The sequence below is a fragment of the Agelaius tricolor genome, unplaced genomic scaffold (genome assembly GCF_023055355.1).
Source record: "Agelaius tricolor isolate 1412-34295 unplaced genomic scaffold, bAgeTri1.0.p SCAF_8, whole genome shotgun sequence".
In the NCBI taxonomy this organism is placed as follows: Eukaryota; Metazoa; Chordata; class Aves; order Passeriformes; family Icteridae; genus Agelaius; species Agelaius tricolor.
Window position 1 is genome coordinate 21,985,853 of NW_027269268.1, and position 17,807 is coordinate 22,003,659.

A 17,807-nucleotide genomic window follows, 5' to 3' on the forward strand; every position below is an offset into this window, starting at 1 on the left:
TTTGCATTGGTGTGTCAGCAAGTGTCAGGCAGCTGGAGGAGACAGCTGGAATGCTGTAGAAGCTTGCCTTCAGTGGGATACAGTTTCCTATCTACTTGTCATGTTAACAATGATACCTTGTGCTTAGAGACACTGCCTAGTTAATTTCTATATATTAAAGCTTTAAATAAAGATTTGTATTCTAAAATCCAATGAAAACATTGAGGCTCATTGTACTAAAATATACTTTATTAATACAAAATATCTTCTGTCATCAATAAACATATAGGTAGGATCTATACAGATATATGTATGTTCTTATACATTAATGTACATATTTATATATTTCTCAGCTTGAATTCTCCTATGACATTTGTGTTATGCTGTAACATGTACAAATTTTTACAATATAGCATTAAATGAAGCTCCCCAAATTTTATTATAATAGTTAAACATATCAACTAGTTGTTTTCCCTTGTCTACAGACTTCAGCATCTTTTCCTAATTGAGAAGTTGTCAATTTGTGAGCTTCTCCTCATTCCTCTGAAAGATGTCACCCACATCTTCTCACTTCTGTCTTCTGTCAAAACCTTCTACCCAGTTATAGAAAGGCTTAAATTCAGTGAGGATGCAGCATTCAGCTCAGGAACAGGCACCTGACAAACTTTCTTTATCTCTGCCACTAACCCTACCACACTTTTCATTTCCATCCCTCAAGTCAGCATAGGGACCTTCCTTGCTTCCTCTAGGTGGACACTGCAAAAATAAAGATCCAGATGATCCCTTTCTCACAGGCTGCCTTGTCTCAGACTCTTCAGGTCTGTTGTACAATAAACGCTGGTGCCTGCTACAAATTTCATCCTCCCATGATACTATAGTTGGAGTTTCTTAACAGACTAAACTCAAATTCAAGGCTCTAAGTGCTAAAAGCCCAGAGCATCAATGATGGACATCACCACCCCACTCTGAAGGCCTGAAGTAATTTAGTATTTTCTCAAAAAATCCAGGTGTGCCAGTTTTGAATTGGCAATTCTTTTGCATTCTGCCAGGGCTGCAATTCCTCATCTCTCCTGCTGCAGTCTTAAAGTTTACTCTGCCTCTTACATGGGCCACTGAAGCTGCTCTAGCTGGGCATCTTCTCAGCTACTTGAAAGTTTCTGCTGGCAGTAGATTCTTTCTCTTTTCTCCACTACTGCTGGAAATAATGCCTGGCCTGCCATGAGGTAACAGCCGGAGCCAGACCTGGAGCTTATGAAAGCCCTGTATTCACCTATCTGCAATATATATTTTCTCTGTATCTATATAAATATCCTGGATATAAATCCTGGATATAAATGACATACCATGGCATTTAGCAGAAGTAATTTAAATGTGGAATTAGAAAAATTATTACATTTTCTAAAGCAATGCAAATGAGTAACAGGTTTATTTAAACTGCAGATATCAATTAAACTAAAAAGAAATAATTTAACACCTATAATAGATTCAGTGAAAATCAGCTGATAACAAAAGAGCTACTGGCTATTGACAGCACTTTGTAAGCTATCTGTTCTTTGGGAAGGCAATAAACTGCTTAGTAATTACTAGAATATGTGACTTTGCCGGGTGGTCTCCAGGGAGGACTCATTTCATTCCCATGGACAGCCTGCAACTTCTTTTGGTTCTTCTCAAGCTGTTCTCTCCTCATTTTGTTTTCCTGAGAATAAAAAGATGTGTGAAAAAAAGCCCAAACCAAAACCAACCCACTGCCCCTCAACAACAATTACACTAACAGAAAAGTTACATTATTGTTATGCCTTTCTTGTGTAAAATGAAAAGAAAACATGCAATGGAGGTTTGCCTTTTGGAGCTCAGCACATCCCTTTTGCAGGTTCAGTCACGGACTTTGCACAATGCAACCAATGAAAGAGGCTGCACATTGGGTGTCACTTACAATTCGGGTGTCTGCCTCAAGGATAGGCTGGGTTTGTGCACTGTCTAAACAAAAAGCCCAACAGAAAGCCTACTGGACTAGGTATTGGTCTTGTATGTAATTAGTCTCATATTAATTACTTCTTGTCTTTAGGAGGATACCTAAATCACAATGCAAAATATGTGGTTCTCATATAATGAGAACACTGATGCGTCATTGTAACTTTCTGTACTTATTAAATCACACTTGCCATGTATTAGAATAAACTGGTAATTAAACAATTTAATTTTAAACAAAGATCTATCTAATTTATGTTATAAGCACTGCAAGGTTCCAATTCTATTTTCTGTTATTTCAAACAGCAATGGGGCAATTAGGATGATGAGGATTGCAAGGTACTTGCTACACTCTTTTAGTGTCTCATTAACTAATGATTTTCAAGAGACCTGTCATTCAAAAATTAAGTTGCAATTATTTATAATAATTTTTGAATTTCTAATCAGTTCTATTCTACATAAGCATTCTTCTTTGCAAAGATGACTGCCATTTCACCCTCAAGAGAACCAGCATCTAAAGGTGCATCTGCATTAGCAGTTTAGTACATTGACAAGCTTTCTATGGGTGCAAGTTTTCCTTGCAGGTTTGTGGTGCATATGAGTGCAGACTTCTTACTGACTTAAAAGTAGTTTCTTTCTTGGTGGAACCAAGGTTGGCCATATAGACCACAGCACAATTTACAGTGCCCCTGTGATGGGTGGATAAGAGGTCCTTGAGCAACTGCCTTTCTCACACATGAACAGTACATTCATTCCCAAGACCAAAACCTGGCAAACACATCCCTGGTAGTAAAGATGCAATGTGGATATGCCCACTTAAAACCATCATCAGCTGTGCCACATCCAACCCTGGTTCTTTCATTGTTGGCAGCCCATCAGCCAGCATTTTTAAGCATCCATAGTTTTGTGGTTTTTCACATGTTTGAACTGCACTGCAGTGGAAGTACTGCTCCTTGAGGACAGCTATAAGATAACTGGTACTCTCATATAACCCATGACCCTCTTCCTCTGATGGATGCCATATATCCACAAACTCCCAAAATGCTGGCAGTGTTTGTCTGTTACTCCTATGTGAGCAGGGCAATAGTGAGGTAACTGTGGCTGAGGGAGTAGACTGAAAAAGGGGTGTGGAAGCATTACTGTAAGAAAGTGAGCTTGAGTAAAGTTTTCTCCTGTTTTACACATGTATGTGTCCAAAAATTGTAGAATGCAAAGCAACACACTGAAATATCAGCCCTACCAATATGATTTTAATCTGTGCCCTTCAGCTCTTTGTCAACATAAACCTGAAGATCCAATTCAGTTAGGAACATCTGGTCTGGCTAAACAAACACACAATAATTTCATGTCGTTACTAGTAAGGCTGATTAAAAGCAAGGCAAGGTTTGCATGGAAAAGGAATGCCCTTTGCTAAAATAGGTAATACAAAAGTTTATCACAGTCGAATAAAAAATACTCTCTCTCTGTAAAAACTATATTTTTCTGATCACATGGAGCAATTGAGACAAACTAGGCTTGCAGCATTGTGACATTCTGACTCTTCTCATCCCTCATTTTTGCCTTCTTTCTCCGTCCACAGAGATTTCATCAGATGAACACAACTAGTGGCTTTGGGTCTTTAGAACAAATTCAAGATATTCTAAAATTGTTCAAGGGAACTGTTTAGTACCCTAAGAGAAAATTAGTCTTCATTATAAGTGATATTTTTCAAGAAAAGATATGGGAAGCAGTACAGATAGCTTGGGAAGAACATGCTCTAAAGGAATGCATATATAATAGATGCTCATGTATCTATAATCACAGAATTATACTGTACAAAGATATGTATACCATCAGGACAGGTAAGTGAAAACTCATTAAAAGTAACACTTATTGCAGCAGTATTGCAAGCATTAGAGAAATTGCGTGCTACAAAGAAATGTGCATATTTTATGTTTATTGAGCACGCCCTACTGAATAGATGTTACACAACAGACTCATGTATGAAAAACCACAACCAAAAATAAAGCATAAACCCACCCAGGAAAGGTACAAAAGTTGCTTTGGTTTTTTTAACTGTGCTTCAGTTTTGAATGTTCGGATTTGAGATCTAGTTTTCATTAATGAATCCAAGTGGCAAGGAAAGAGTCTTAAGTTAATCTAAGTGTTTTAAAAGATTAAATTCAAAGTGAAGATCTACTGGCCTCCTCTCCCTGTTTTCAACACACACAAAGTTTTTATGTTCTTGTAACTACAGTGCAAATTCTCACAAGACATAACTGATATAAATATAGAATAATAAACAAGACGTTATTTGCACTAATTGAAGTAGAGTAACAGAAATGATGAAAGGTTAAATCAGAACTGTAGCTTGTCTTGCACTAGATCAAGTCAACTGTATGGCTTGATTTCTGTGGAAGTTTCCTACTCAATAGCCTAGTAAGATGAATATATTTTTCACTTATAAAATTCTGGGAAGAGCACATTCTTTAGCAGTATGACTGCCACACAGAAATTGAATTTTAGACATTACAGAAGACTGACAACATTTGAGAGGAGTAACAATAGCAGTCTTATTTCTAACCTATTGCAATGACAGGCCATGAAAATTGCAATTTAGAAAGAATTTTCAGAGATCATATGAAATTAATGAATACATGAAATTAACAACCCACTTCAGCTATTTCTAACCCTGAAAAGCAAGAAATCCATGGGACTTATCCAGTATATCCTTTCTTGATGTTTTTAAACAGCTTTAGAATGCCAAAAATAGATATTGCAAATGCTCGAATTCAAGGTAAAATGTCAAACTTCTTCTAAGACTTTCAACATTACTGTGCTGGTCTTTGATAACTATTTGAGAGCAGCCTTACTTCTCAGAAGCTCATGGTAGGTTGATGTTTTTACAGAAAATGGACAACATTAACTTATCTAGAGATGATACTCACTTCTATCCACAGTAAACAAGTATCAAGATTAGTATCTCAGAAATAATGGAAACTAAAGTGATGGGTCATTATCAACTTTCTACGTGATTCTTGTCCACATTCCACTCCTCAGAACAGGTGCATGTCAATGACCAGTGTCAGACACTGGCATTATGCAGTAAGTAAAAAATGATCATTTATCAAGATAGATTGGCTTGAAGAGCTCTTGGTGAGTAGCAAGAAGCAAATGATAGGAAGAAACAAAATAATCAGAAGCTTGAATTTCCAGCTTCTAAAGCATCTCATCTCAAGATTATCCTATTTATGCCAGTATTTTACAAGTGTTAATAGCCTTTTCCAGGGCATTTATTTCCAGGCTTAAAAAGTAATCTTCTCTATGCTCTTATGCTATCAAACATTCACACAATGACCTCTAAAAGCAGAAGTAACAGAATTGCCATTAACATAAAAGCAGAATGTTTCTTCTATTTTAGCAGAACTACAATGAGATTTCTATGTCTGTTTTATCCATGCATTATGGTCAACACCTGCTTCAGGAAAGCTGAGGATGAATGTACACATTTCTTTCTGCTGAATGTTAATGAAAACATATTTAAATACTTCCCACTATATCACTACTATTTTTATTGCCATTTAAAAATAATTTTAGTTGAAAGAATACTTTTAAAAGGCTTCCAAATTCTGCCCTCAGACCTGATGCATATCCACCTGCAGGCAGATGTCACCTGAGTTCCCTTGGTAATGCAATGACAACTTTACAGTGTTTCTCTTGGGCAGTTCACTATTGGTCTGTATTTTTTTCTGCAAGTGTACAAAGTGAGGCAATATTCTGGCCTAAAATTATGACAGAGCCATTTTCCAATGTGCTTTCTCAAATAAAGATGTGTAAGTTGCAAAAAGACAGCACAAATTCTGAAAGTAAAAAATGTGAAGACTGGGCACGAGACACATCAGTCAACACTTGCACACTGACACTGAAAATGGGATCATTTTAGAGGCACCTCTGCCAACCAGTTCAGTACTTATCCCATCCTATGCTTGCTTATTTCACATGTATATCTAGTTAGATCTGGTCATTCCTCCAACTACTAAAATTTTCATTAATAATCCCATTGAAGTGATCGCCTCAGGAATTCACACACAATTTGAATGGGAGAGCCTGTGCTAGGCAGCAACCTTCACTCCTAAAAAAAAGGGATATTTTTTTTACCTTCATACAGAATCCAGGACAGGAAGGAAGTCAAATGTACAGTGAGAAGTAACATTCTTGCTTTGGTACAACTAAGTTGATTAGGATAGTCTCAGTGAGCAGAGCATAGCAGGCCAGTGGATTAGCTACTGCTCAAAGCATAGTACTCCCTACCTTGGCAATCAGGAGTATTGTTCAAGCATGAACTCAACTAAGATCAGACATTAATCATTTGCTAAACTGAGCTGAAAATCTCCTGACAATGGGGACGAGAAAAAAACCTTATCAGTGATTACAGAAATGAGAGGTATTTCAACAGGGCAACTGGTCAAACATCTTAAAAGATATAAACCTAAGATTAAAAAAGTTTGGAAACAGAGAGAAGGGAAAAATGTGCAGGCTTTTGCTGTTTTGTGCAACTGTGTATTTCTGAGTTAGCCAAGTAAAGAATCTGCATCTGTGACCAATTAAGTAAATTGTCCTCTCTAAACCTGTCCCACACCTGTACAGCTGCCTGACTCAGTTTTCATCTAACTGCCTCTCTCTCCTAAAAAAAAAAAAAAAAGAAAAAAACATTAAGCTAATGACACTAAAGAAGAATTCTTGTAAGGACCATAATCCAGCTTGGTTGCAAGATCTTATTCTTAAAAACGGCAACAGAGACCATATGTACAAGGCATGCCAGAAATCACATGTAAGAACAGAATAAACACTTTCTTACTAAAAAAAACTCGACAGTCAGTATGGAGGAAGACTGTCAAAGGGTGGGGAATTAAAACAGGTTCTTCTTTAACTGACAAGTCACACATCTTTAAGAAAACAACATGCTAAGAATATTAGTGATCTCTCTTCGAGTTTGTCCTTCTGCAGCAAGGAAAAATAACCTGCCTTATTGTTGGTACTAGAGCACTGGATTAATTTACTGCTTTAAAACAGGGACACTGCTGTGAGAAAAATATAATTGGTAGCATCAGAGTTCCACCCTTTCTCATAAGTGGAAATCATCATGAACTCCATTAAAAGTCCTTTTATCAATTGTGAGGTCCCCAAGTCTCCATTTTCAATGCTTCCTTGAATGTACATGCACTGACTGTTGCAGCTGGCAATGTTTTTTGACTTTGCAGGTTTTATGCTCTGGCTAACTGGCCCTTCAGAGACGGTTGCTCCTGACATGAAATGGCAAAAAATGAAGCCTTATGGAAACTGAAAACTCTGTGTAGGTAGGGAGAATGTATTTTCCATGTATGCCAGCTATCAAGTGCACTGTACTTTAGCAACATTTTGCTCACACATTCAAGGGGGACAAGCAACGTAATGTTGCCATCATCTGGCCTCTCTCGTAACAGCACAACACCCCACGAGTATTACAATACTCAGGAGCTCACACTACACCAAATGTTTTGGCTTTGACAAGAGGCAAAAAAAACCCCCAAACCCAACCAAACATACCAGCCATCTTTCATATTCCTCCATAGCCTTTTCACTTTTTTCTTCCTTCTTTGCCTGTTGCATTTCTCGCTTTTTTTTCTCCAGGAACTTTTCTACTTTTTTCTTTTTGATATATTCTTTCTTCTTTTCATTCCTGTGTAGTGAGAGGGAAGAGCAAGAGGTCATAATGTACAGACCAAAAGCTGCATCTGTGACCAATTAAATAAATTGAGTCAAAATATGTATTATACACTTTAAATAAAAGATTGAGAATATGTATTTAAAATCTTCCATGTCCATTTTTATACATCACCAAGGTATAAATGAATCTACTACTCTACCTATTATGGCATCACCTTTTCTGTACTTTGTTCTCCCTTTTTTAGAATAATAAAAAAACCACTCTGAACTTCTGTACATAAAAGTAAGTTGTGCATTTTTTGTGAAAATTCTTGGCTTATAAAAGTAATAAAGAATATCTCCAGCAGATACATCTCATTTCCTTCTTCCTACATCTGCATTCCCATACTGTATTCCATGAAACTTTTAAAGATTTACCTTCCTTCCTATGGCTTAGTAATGAAGCATGAAAATAACCATGTAAGACACAATACTACTACACAGTGAATTTTATCATTTGCAGTATCTCTGCCTGGGCTTAGTTAATATCCTCTTGGGGAGGAAAGTAACTAAATTAATAAACCGAAGGGAGCTGCACAGCTGGTTTGCACTGTTAGACTTTGTCTCCAGTGGGAATGAAGCCTCTGATCCCAAGCAATCCATTGTCTTCCAATTACAAGCACATCAAGCATTCACAGAAGACCTATTACATTTATAAGCAAGGATTTTGGAAGCTATGATATAGCAAACACAGTGGAGAAGTACCATTTTTCAACTGCTGATACACTGACTCTCCTCTTCTCTGCAACTAGGTCCTCTTCTATCTTCTTCCTCATTCTTTCAGACTGTTTTTCCTTCCTGTTTTGCTCTCTTAAATATTCCACTTTTCTTTCTTTCCATTTTTTGAATGCCTAAAGACAACCATAGATCCATAAAAAATCTTACCTCTCATCTTTCTGTCAATACTCCACTAGTCTAATCTGCATTATTATTTTTTGTAATTTCTACACATTCTAATTTTAGAATATTTGCTTGCAGAATTACTCAGAAGTGGGTATCACTGTATCTAAAAAGAATCTTATTTTTCCAGTAGGTAATAGTTAATTGCTAATGTATTTGTATGAGGTTTATTTTATGCTCAGTTAATAGACTCCAAATATAGAAACCTGTTTGTCTGCAAGTGTAAACATTACACATTTCTTACATAACAAAACATAATACAAGCTTCTTTCAAAAACTAAGCATGTCTAGGTCTTTAGATTCTAGTTCATTCCATCTCATTCTAGATGGAAATGTCTAGATTTTAAGATTCTAGTTCATTTCCATCTCATTCTGGATTAATCCAAAGTATTTTTACCAGCTCCTGAACCACATTCAAATATACACTTAGGTACATATTCCACATCACCGCTTGTGCTGCTTCTGTTTTTTCCTTATTCTGTTCTGCTGGTTTCTTTTCCTCAAGTTCCTCATGCTTTTTTCTTTCACTCAACTTTCTTGCTTCTTTCTCTTTCTTTTTTTTCCAGGCTTCGTAACAGGCAATTGCTTCTTCTCTTTTAAGTGCTTCTTTCTAGATTGGAAATAAAAGTCTACATTTAAATCAATTTCAGTTTGAAATTTTAAGTGAAATAGTAAGCTGTAAACTTATTGCTAAATAGAGCAATAAAGAAACAGACATTGATTTGCTGACAACATTGCAAGTATTAAAATTAAATTTTAAGCATATATAGGGTTATTTTCTATGTCCATTTTTAATTTACTTGAATGAGACTAACTGCTTCCACAAAATATGTGTAGAAGGATATGAAATGCATGCTAAGTGCTTAGAAGTGAAACATATTAAATAGTTAAAAGCCAAATCAAAAAATGTGCATGATACTATTCAAGCCAGAGCCCTCTCTACATAAACATCTCTTGAGGCAGGGAGTGAATGCATATTCTCATGCACAAAACAAAACTTGGCACCTTAAGAGTTAAGCATCCCAAGGTCTTTGTAAACTAACTCAAAAATTAATCTGGGAAGCACATTTCTAACACACCTTATGTAAATGTGTAGGGAATCATTGGACAGACACTGCTTACCACAACCCTAATGAGCAGGACATGCCATTTATTATTTCACATCACCTTGTGCTATTTGGAGAAAACCAGATACCTCACAACAGCAGAGGGATGCATTCAGGCAGGAAGAACACTTCAAAGAGTCATAATTTGTCAACTTCTTTTTAAACAACAATGTAAACAAACCTTTTCAGTATTGTTCCTTAGAATTTCAGCTTTTTCTTTCTCACTTCTTTTTAATTCCAGTAGAAGGAGCTTTTTCCTTTCCAACCAGTTCTGTAAGAATCATTAAAATATTTTTAAAGTCCTTTTAAGGTATAAGTAAAGAACAGCACCAATATAATAACCACCAAAATTACTCTCAGTTTTTCCAAGTTAAATAAGCATCCCATGTGGAAAACTACGATGTCATCACACAAACATTGTGATCAAAAAAAATTTAAGGTTCTAAAATCACAGCTACAAAATCTAAAAAAGCTCAAAGATCTTTTAAAAAGCATCTTCCTAGAAATGCCAACAAAAATGTCAGCACTAATCAAAATTAAATAGAAGAATGTAATAAAGGTTCTTATTATTTGGTATATAGGAATATTATTTACATTTGTTGTCTCTCTTGAAAATACATACAATAAAAGAGAATAAAATCCTGCTGGGAGAAGTGAGACTTCAGGCAGCCATAAAAGGTTATGAGCCATCTGCAGAATCAGGCTTAAATTTTCAACAATTAACGGTACATTTGGTATGCAGCTCAAAGATAATAGTGTCCTAAATGAAAACTATTCTACTCTCAAAGACTGTGAATACAATATAAATATGGATTTGAGGGTCTAACATTTGTTTTAGGACCATAACAAGTATTAAAACCACATACCAATATAAATGGTGCCTGTTAATGAGAGTTGTTCTCAAACAGATTAGCAAAAATTTGTTTAAACCCAAAAAATAATTGTTGTGAAATTCTAATTCTACAAGGAATTTACGTATAGTATTCTTCTGGAAAGAGTACAAGATTTGTTATCACTTTTCCTGAATGCCATTTGAATAGAACATATCAGGGAAATAACCAAAGAACTGTAAGTAGACACTTACTTATATTAAGGATGAAGTAGAAATAATGGAAAATATGTGCCTGAAAATAGTCTGAAACAATAAAGTATAAACCACATAACAACATTATGTCCCTTTCATTGAGCTTTTTGTTCATAATATGAGGAAAAGGCATAGGCAACAGAATAAAAGGATTACTATACCTGTAAGTCAATAAAAGGAATAGTAAAAATTAGTAAATAGTAAAAATTATTGATTTCAAGAAAAAATGAGGTCTTGAGCCCTGTATCAGGACCTTTATGTGCACAATTTTTTTGTTGGTTTGGTTTGTTCATTTTTTAAATCTACCTGATAAACAGCTGCCCTTAAATTATCTACTTTGTTGAATTCTGGACTTTTTTTCTGCATGCATTTATCCTCCAACATCTTCAATGATCCCAGATACTGAGATGAAACAGGTGAAGTTGATGGAACAGCTTTCCCCTTTCTCTTTAAATACACAGAAGTTGTAGACCTAGGAAAATACCAGGACACAAACACATTAATGACCTTTCCTTTTACTGTAGCACATACAGTAGTACGAGCTGGGTATGAGTAGTGTTCCTCTTATTTCAGTGCATACCAAAAGTTACTGTGATTTTTATATACACTTGGCTGGAGACTGGGGAAAGGAAAAGGAGAAAGAATTTACTTCTTGTGAATTTACAAATTACTTACACTTTCATCTAAGAAACAGCTTAGAGCCTGTAAAGACTCCAGTGACACACTCATCACAGGCAAAAGATCTGGGAGTCTGATCGGACACAAACCTGAGCAAGGGTCATAACAACATGCCACATGCACTCAACTGTTTTCCGCAGATGGTCAGAGGTTGTCAGCAGCAAAGATAATGCTGACAGAAAATGAGAGGGGAGCAGCATTGTCGGGGCGCTTACAGGCATCTTAAATGGCTCAGAACAACGTTTGGCATTCTCCTCTTACCTGTCAGATAAAGAAGCTTTTTGGTTTTTTAGAACTCTCTCCTTTGTTTCACTTAGTTTCTAAAAAACACAGAGGGAAAGTAAAGTTATACAGTCTCTTAAGCAACAGATCAGGATGAAACAGGTTTTTACAAGATAACAAGGGCACTGAAATTGGACTCAGCCTTTATGAGTCTCTTCCAAGTCAAGCTATTCCATGGTCTCATGATGTTATAAAAACAGGCAAGAAAGGCACCCTAATAAAGAGAGGGTATAGTACAGAGAAAGGAAGTAAGGAGAGAAAAAAACCCAAAAAACAGAACAAAGAAAGCCCCCAAACCAACCAACCAACCAACCAACCAACCAACCAACCAACCAACCAACTAATCAACCATTCAGAATGCCTGTATCACTTTGGAATGACAGCTAGGAATGTTCATTTTTGTTATGTAAAAATACAGTCAATAGTTTAGAAATAATAAAAAGTAAAAAGAACACAGCTGGTTTATTCTATAAACATTCTTTTAAGTCTTTTGAATACTTAGCTTTAATAATTACATGTAGCTACATATTTTCTTTTTAGGATAAAGAGTAGAGTCCTCTGCATCCTATCCATTATTCAGGTCACACATGGATTCCATCCTCTGCCAACACACATTGCTCACTGCTATTCAGCTATCCTCACAACAGACATCTGACATTTTCACTTTGAAAAGGGTACTTTCTTAAGGCTGGAAAACACATTTCAATACCTTTATCTGACTTGAATAATTTGTGGAAGAGGTATTCCTTACATCTTTCATAAAGCTATACAGAATTTACAAGAGTCTCATCTCTAGAAACCAGATCTAAATTGTCAGCTTTATACACTTAATATACCAACAGCAACATTACTAAACTCCATTGTGCTTCCAGGACATTGTTCCAAACAATGGTAAACTGTGGATGAGCAATACCTTGATAGAGTTCTTGTTTTTTGCCTCCCCATGCTCAGATTGATCATTCACTGACACCTCCTGCATAGCATCAGCTATTTTTTGCTCTTCTGTTATTTTCATCATTCCATCTGAACTGTCAACAGAAGGGGATTTCATACCATTGTCCTCCAGTTTCAAGTCGCTAGTGTTGACAGTCTTCTGATCTTTCTCTAAAGGGAGAAAAAAGATTGAGAGGACACATTAAAAAGAACTTCATTGTTTTTGAGTATTGTTTTTTTCTGCACAAAATGTAGTTGTAGAAAAACAATCCATCTAGGAAAGTTGTTACTAAATTTTATATAGTATAATGCATTTTCTGTATGCCTTCTTCTGAGAACTATATACGAATAAGAGCAGTATTCACTTGTATTTTCATGTAAGACTGGAGTAGCAACTGAAGCTTGAATGTTAGAGAATGTAGGAGCAAGACAAGGGGAAAACTTTCCATCTCCCTTACATGGCTCTAGTGCAGAAACCAAAAGCAAGAGTCAATGCAGTCACAGCAAGAGCTCTTCTGACATCTAGCATACTTCTAATGAAGTATGCCAGCTAACACTCTGGGTAAAAAATCATGCTTTCATTGTGTAGTGTTCTTCAGGGGTGTGGGACACATGAAGGAATTACTGAAAAATTCCACAGTGGGGATTCAAAGAAAACACCTCAATCTGTATAAATACCTAAATGGTGAAACCGTTATTTACAAAACACATTATTAGTTAGACTTAAAAACCATTTTCATCAGATTTCAACTTCCAGTAATGCAGAGATCTAAATCTGTAAAACAATTCAGACAGAAACCAAAAAATGCCCAAGTAAAATCAATTTAGAAATAGTTTACAAATTTCCGACAGAATTCTTTAGAAAAATTGATTTTCTGGATGACAAATTAACTCCAAATTACCTAAAGAAAGGAACATCAATGCCCATAATGGAAGAAATTTACCCTAAATTGACAGTGATGAAGGTACGTTCAAGGTGACAAGAATTCTGAATTTCCTGAATTTTAACCAATATTGCAGTGTGTCACTGCACTACTTTAATTCACATCAAGAAAAGGAGTAGTTCAACTTCTTTTCTGCCAGTCTAAAACTACACAGGCACACCAGTCAGGAAGGAGAGGCATCTGCACATTCAAATGCCTTTGATGGCACTTTGGTGCCATCATGTGGAAAGGAAAAATTAAGCTGATACCTTTAAATCCTGCTCTACCAATTTCAAAGTTGCAATCTTCCATCACAGGCAATGACCAGCCATAAACTTATCTCAACATCAAACAGGAAAAATTCCTCTCATATTAAGAATTCCATAAAAAATAGTAAGCCTTTTGACACATATAGATTGATTAGCAGAATTCCAAATTCTGCATTGCATATTAAAAATAATTAGCTATTCTTATACTGAAGGATTCAAGTTTGGGGGGGTTTATGTGTTTGACTAGACATCCAAACTGTGTCAGTGGACACTATGTGAATGCAGCTTTCTGTGCCAGGCACACACTGAGGGGGCATCTCGGTAGCCCCCTCATGCCTTCCATGCACATGCACCAATGGAGAGCTGGACTTTAGGGACCTAAACAGCTGTTTCTCATCTTCTCAAAGGAAAGGGCAAACAGCAACCTCCTGCTTTTGGCCCACACTTTCGGTTCAGTTTACCCCCTGACATACAGACTTTATGTATCTTTAGGAGATGATTGTTAACATAGAAAATAACCCAAATTAAAACACTTTAAAATACTGTAAAATGGCTAAGCAGCAACAACATTAAAATATTTTCTTTTCACCTGGTGCTGAAGCATTTTGGTTTTTGCGCATCTGAGGCTTTGCTTTTGGTTGGTTTTCCTCTTGATTTCTTTTTTCATGTAGTTTGTTAATAGGCAAGTCATCACTTTCACTATTATCACGCAGTACTTCTTCATTATTTTTTCTGCTGTTATCCTCATTTTCACCTTCCAAACATCCTTCTTCATCATCTTTTCTGTCATTCTGTATGGTCTCACCTTCTAAAACCATTATTTGCTGAAGCTTCTTTTCATGAAAGGATAAATTCAAGTCATCAGCAGCTTCATTTTCCAAATCTACTACTTTTTGTAAAGCATCATCATTCAAGAGAGGACTCCCAGCAAGAGATCTCTCAGTGCTTGTAGAACCTGAATTACTTTCAGCACGTTCTTCCCCAATATCTGCAAAGAGCACATTACCAACTTGTATTTGATACAAGTGGAAAAAAATGCAACACAGAACCTGTATCTTCTATAACTTAACACTATTTTTCATGTAACACCCTCCTGACTTAAGTTTCTGGGCATTTCTCTTTCTGAGCCTCTGATCTCTGCAAAGCCACCGAACTACAGACTTATTCTACTTCCTTTCCTGTCATCTATTTTCATGAACCCAATCCAAAGAAAAAGATTCACTCATTTATTATTTTCTGCCATGCAATTTAAAGTCCTTCGGAAAAAATATGTGTTGATGCTATAGAAAATGGAAGCAAGTCCTCAACAACAAAGCTGGGCACGTTTAGTATTGGAACCCATCCTCCCTTCCCTTCTCTTCACTTCTGCCCCATTTAAAGTCTACTAGAAGATACTCAAAAGGAAGTATCTTCTACAATGCCAAGATTCACGTTTACCAAACTTATTTATCTTCTTCTAGCCTGTTATTGCTAATTGACCTAATTTTGGAGCTTGAATGCTTGAACAAGTTGACAAAAGAATGTCATGATAGTGGAATAATGCATTTACTGCTGGAGAGATTTTTTCCTAATTCTTATACACCAAGGGAAATCAAAGCATCCCACAAACTGTTAAAAGATGTTTCAGGTGAGAATGAAAAACAGACTGCAGAGGAAGTCCTTTTAAAAATACATGATCATATTTAATATTCCTACTTTCCTTAACATTTAGTGCCATACCAGCAGGAAGAAGAGTCTTTTGGCCAATCTTGTTTGACTAAGCATAAACATTAGCTAACATCAAATGCATCCTGCTCCAAGAAAAACAGACAGATCAAACTTATTTCTGGTTTACATAGTCTGCCAGGGAAGTCTGTCCTGCAGCCCTTATTCACTGATTGTCCAGACTGGGAAACCAGTAAGAAAAAAACACTGCCCATGTCCACTTTCATTTACAGTACTGTGCACTACTGTCTGATCCAGGTGTCAAGTAAGCAAGATGACTATGGAGGAGAACTGGGGACCACAATGGTAGGGACCAGTACAGGCTGTGTGTGGTCTAGCAGGCTGGCACATCTGCTGATTTCATTGGGAATTCTGCTGGTAACTTGGCAGAGAAGGACAGTGCTTTAGAAGTTGTTAAAATATGAAATCTTGGAACACTAAATTATATCGACACATAAAGATTGTCTAGGATCTAGTAATGAGTTAAGAAAGGAAAAACACAAGGAAAAATATTTAATTTTGTTTTACCATTTAACATGCCATCTTCATCACTTTCAAAGTCGTCTGGATATTCATCTTTTTCCTTGCTTGTTGCATGATCAGAAATTGCCTCCTGTAGCTCATCCTGAAATGGCTTCACAAATAACTTTTACAAAAAAGGGAGATTCACTTGCTCAAGTTCAGCACTAATTCTCCCCTCCCACACATATGTAAGCAAAACTGAGATAAGCCTATTTAATTGACAATTATGCTGAAGCATAGTGCATCCATTCTATCTCCATTCCCCTAGCATATCTGAATCAAAAAAGTCCCCGAATCTCCATGTATTTATTTATATTTCTTCATCATAAGAAACCTATCTTGCAAATCCCTTTTTCATTTTTGGGCACTTATGATGTATCATCATGTGACACTTCTCGTCTTTTGTATATTTTGATCGGGAAGAACACAAGAGGAGGGTCTATGAGAACAGGTGCCGCACGACAGGAGCCTGAAGCAGGTGGCAGGTCCAAACCAATGGAAGAACTCCACATATTTTGGACTCTCTGCTGCTGCAGGACATCACGGACACAATACGTTTACATGATTCTGAAGGGCACTGGTCTTAATTACAGATTGTAAACCCATGAAGAAATGCACCAGTATCTCGATATTCCGGACCTCCGGCTGCTCCTCCAGCGCGGCTGTCAGGGACGGGGCAGCGGGGCTGCTCCCAGCCTAGGCACGGGCCGCAGCTCCCGGTGTCCTCACCGCGGGCAGCCTGCTTCCCGCTTCCATTTCCAAAGCAACGCGGATTTTTGTGCGTGTGCTGCCTGTACCAGCGAATTAACGCATTCCCAATGGCAGAAACCTGCTCGCAGGCCCCGTTCCCCAGCGCCGGCTTGCCCCTGCCCCTGCCCCTGCTCCTGCCCTGCCCCGGCCCCCGCCGCTCACCTGCAGCCCGCAGTCGGCGGTGCCTCCCCCCGCCATGGCGGAGGTGTTTCGCTGCCGCCTCTCAGTGCCCGCGGCCGCCGCCGTGTCCTCCGAGAGCCCTGGCAAAGAACCTCGGGAAAAATACCCGGCGGAGAGTCCCGGGAAGGAGCCCTGGGAAAGAGCCCCAGGAAGAAGCCCCGGGAAAGAGCCGCGGGCCGGGCCCGGCCGTTCCCGCTCGGTCGCCCGGCAACGGCCGCGCCGGCGATCGCCTTCATTAGTCGGGATTCGCCTCACGTCGCGGCAGTGCCACCTCCTCAGCCGGGCCACAGCCGCGCTGCCAGGATTCATTACCGATATCCGTGCTCTGGCAGGATTTATTGTCGATGTCCCTATCCTGCAAATAACCCCGTTCCCACAAGGAGCGCATCCATACATCCATGACACTCGTACCAGGGCTGACACACGTTCGTCAGCCCCACTCTTGCAGTCAGGTAATTGTACAAAACCTTCCTACTTGGGGTGTGAGCTCTTTCTGTATGAATATACTCATTTTAGTGCTTTCTGGAATACAGACCTCATAGCCCCTGTGTGTTAGTTTAAATCAGATTTTAGGCATGGAGAAATTACAGTGGCACAGAAGTAAATCTCCTGGTGCTTACACCTCCTAACACTCCAATTTTTATTTCCCCAAAGAGTGGTTGTGCGATCCACCAGGCGAGCACCAGCCCCCCAGTGACCAGACACTTTGCCAAGCAGAACACGTCCCTGCACAGGGACCTAGAGGTGTCCTAGAGGTCACCTGGTGTCCTGGAGGTCACCTGTCCCCTGTGTGGGCCACGATGAA

At 37.9% G+C, this 17,807-nt stretch overlaps 1 protein-coding gene across 4 annotated transcripts; it reads right to left on the minus strand.

Moving 5' to 3' along the window:
• Window positions 1-207: 207 nt before the first annotated feature.
• MAP9 (microtubule associated protein 9) lies at window positions 208-17,516 on the minus strand. Of its 4 annotated transcripts, none has more exons than XM_071431936.1 (11): window positions 16,985-17,507; window positions 16,079-16,175; window positions 14,436-14,834; window positions 12,635-12,825; window positions 11,701-11,759; window positions 11,068-11,233; window positions 9,859-9,948; window positions 9,020-9,181; window positions 8,377-8,522; window positions 7,513-7,645; window positions 208-1,675 (listed from the first exon to the last, which is right to left on the minus strand). In XM_071431936.1, exons 1-11 carry the CDS (start codon window positions 17,396-17,398, stop codon window positions 1,553-1,555), a joined length of 1,980 nt encoding a protein of 659 aa, XP_071288037.1. In that variant the 5' UTR covers window positions 17,399-17,507; the 3' UTR covers window positions 208-1,552. The 4 variants fall into 4 exon arrangements, with proteins under 4 accessions (XP_071288037.1, XP_071288036.1, XP_071288035.1 ...); XM_071431935.1 differs by having other exon boundaries at window positions 16,079-16,184; XM_071431934.1 differs by having other exon boundaries at window positions 16,079-16,196; window positions 16,985-17,505.
• Between the last annotated feature and the right edge of the window lie 291 nt (window positions 17,517-17,807).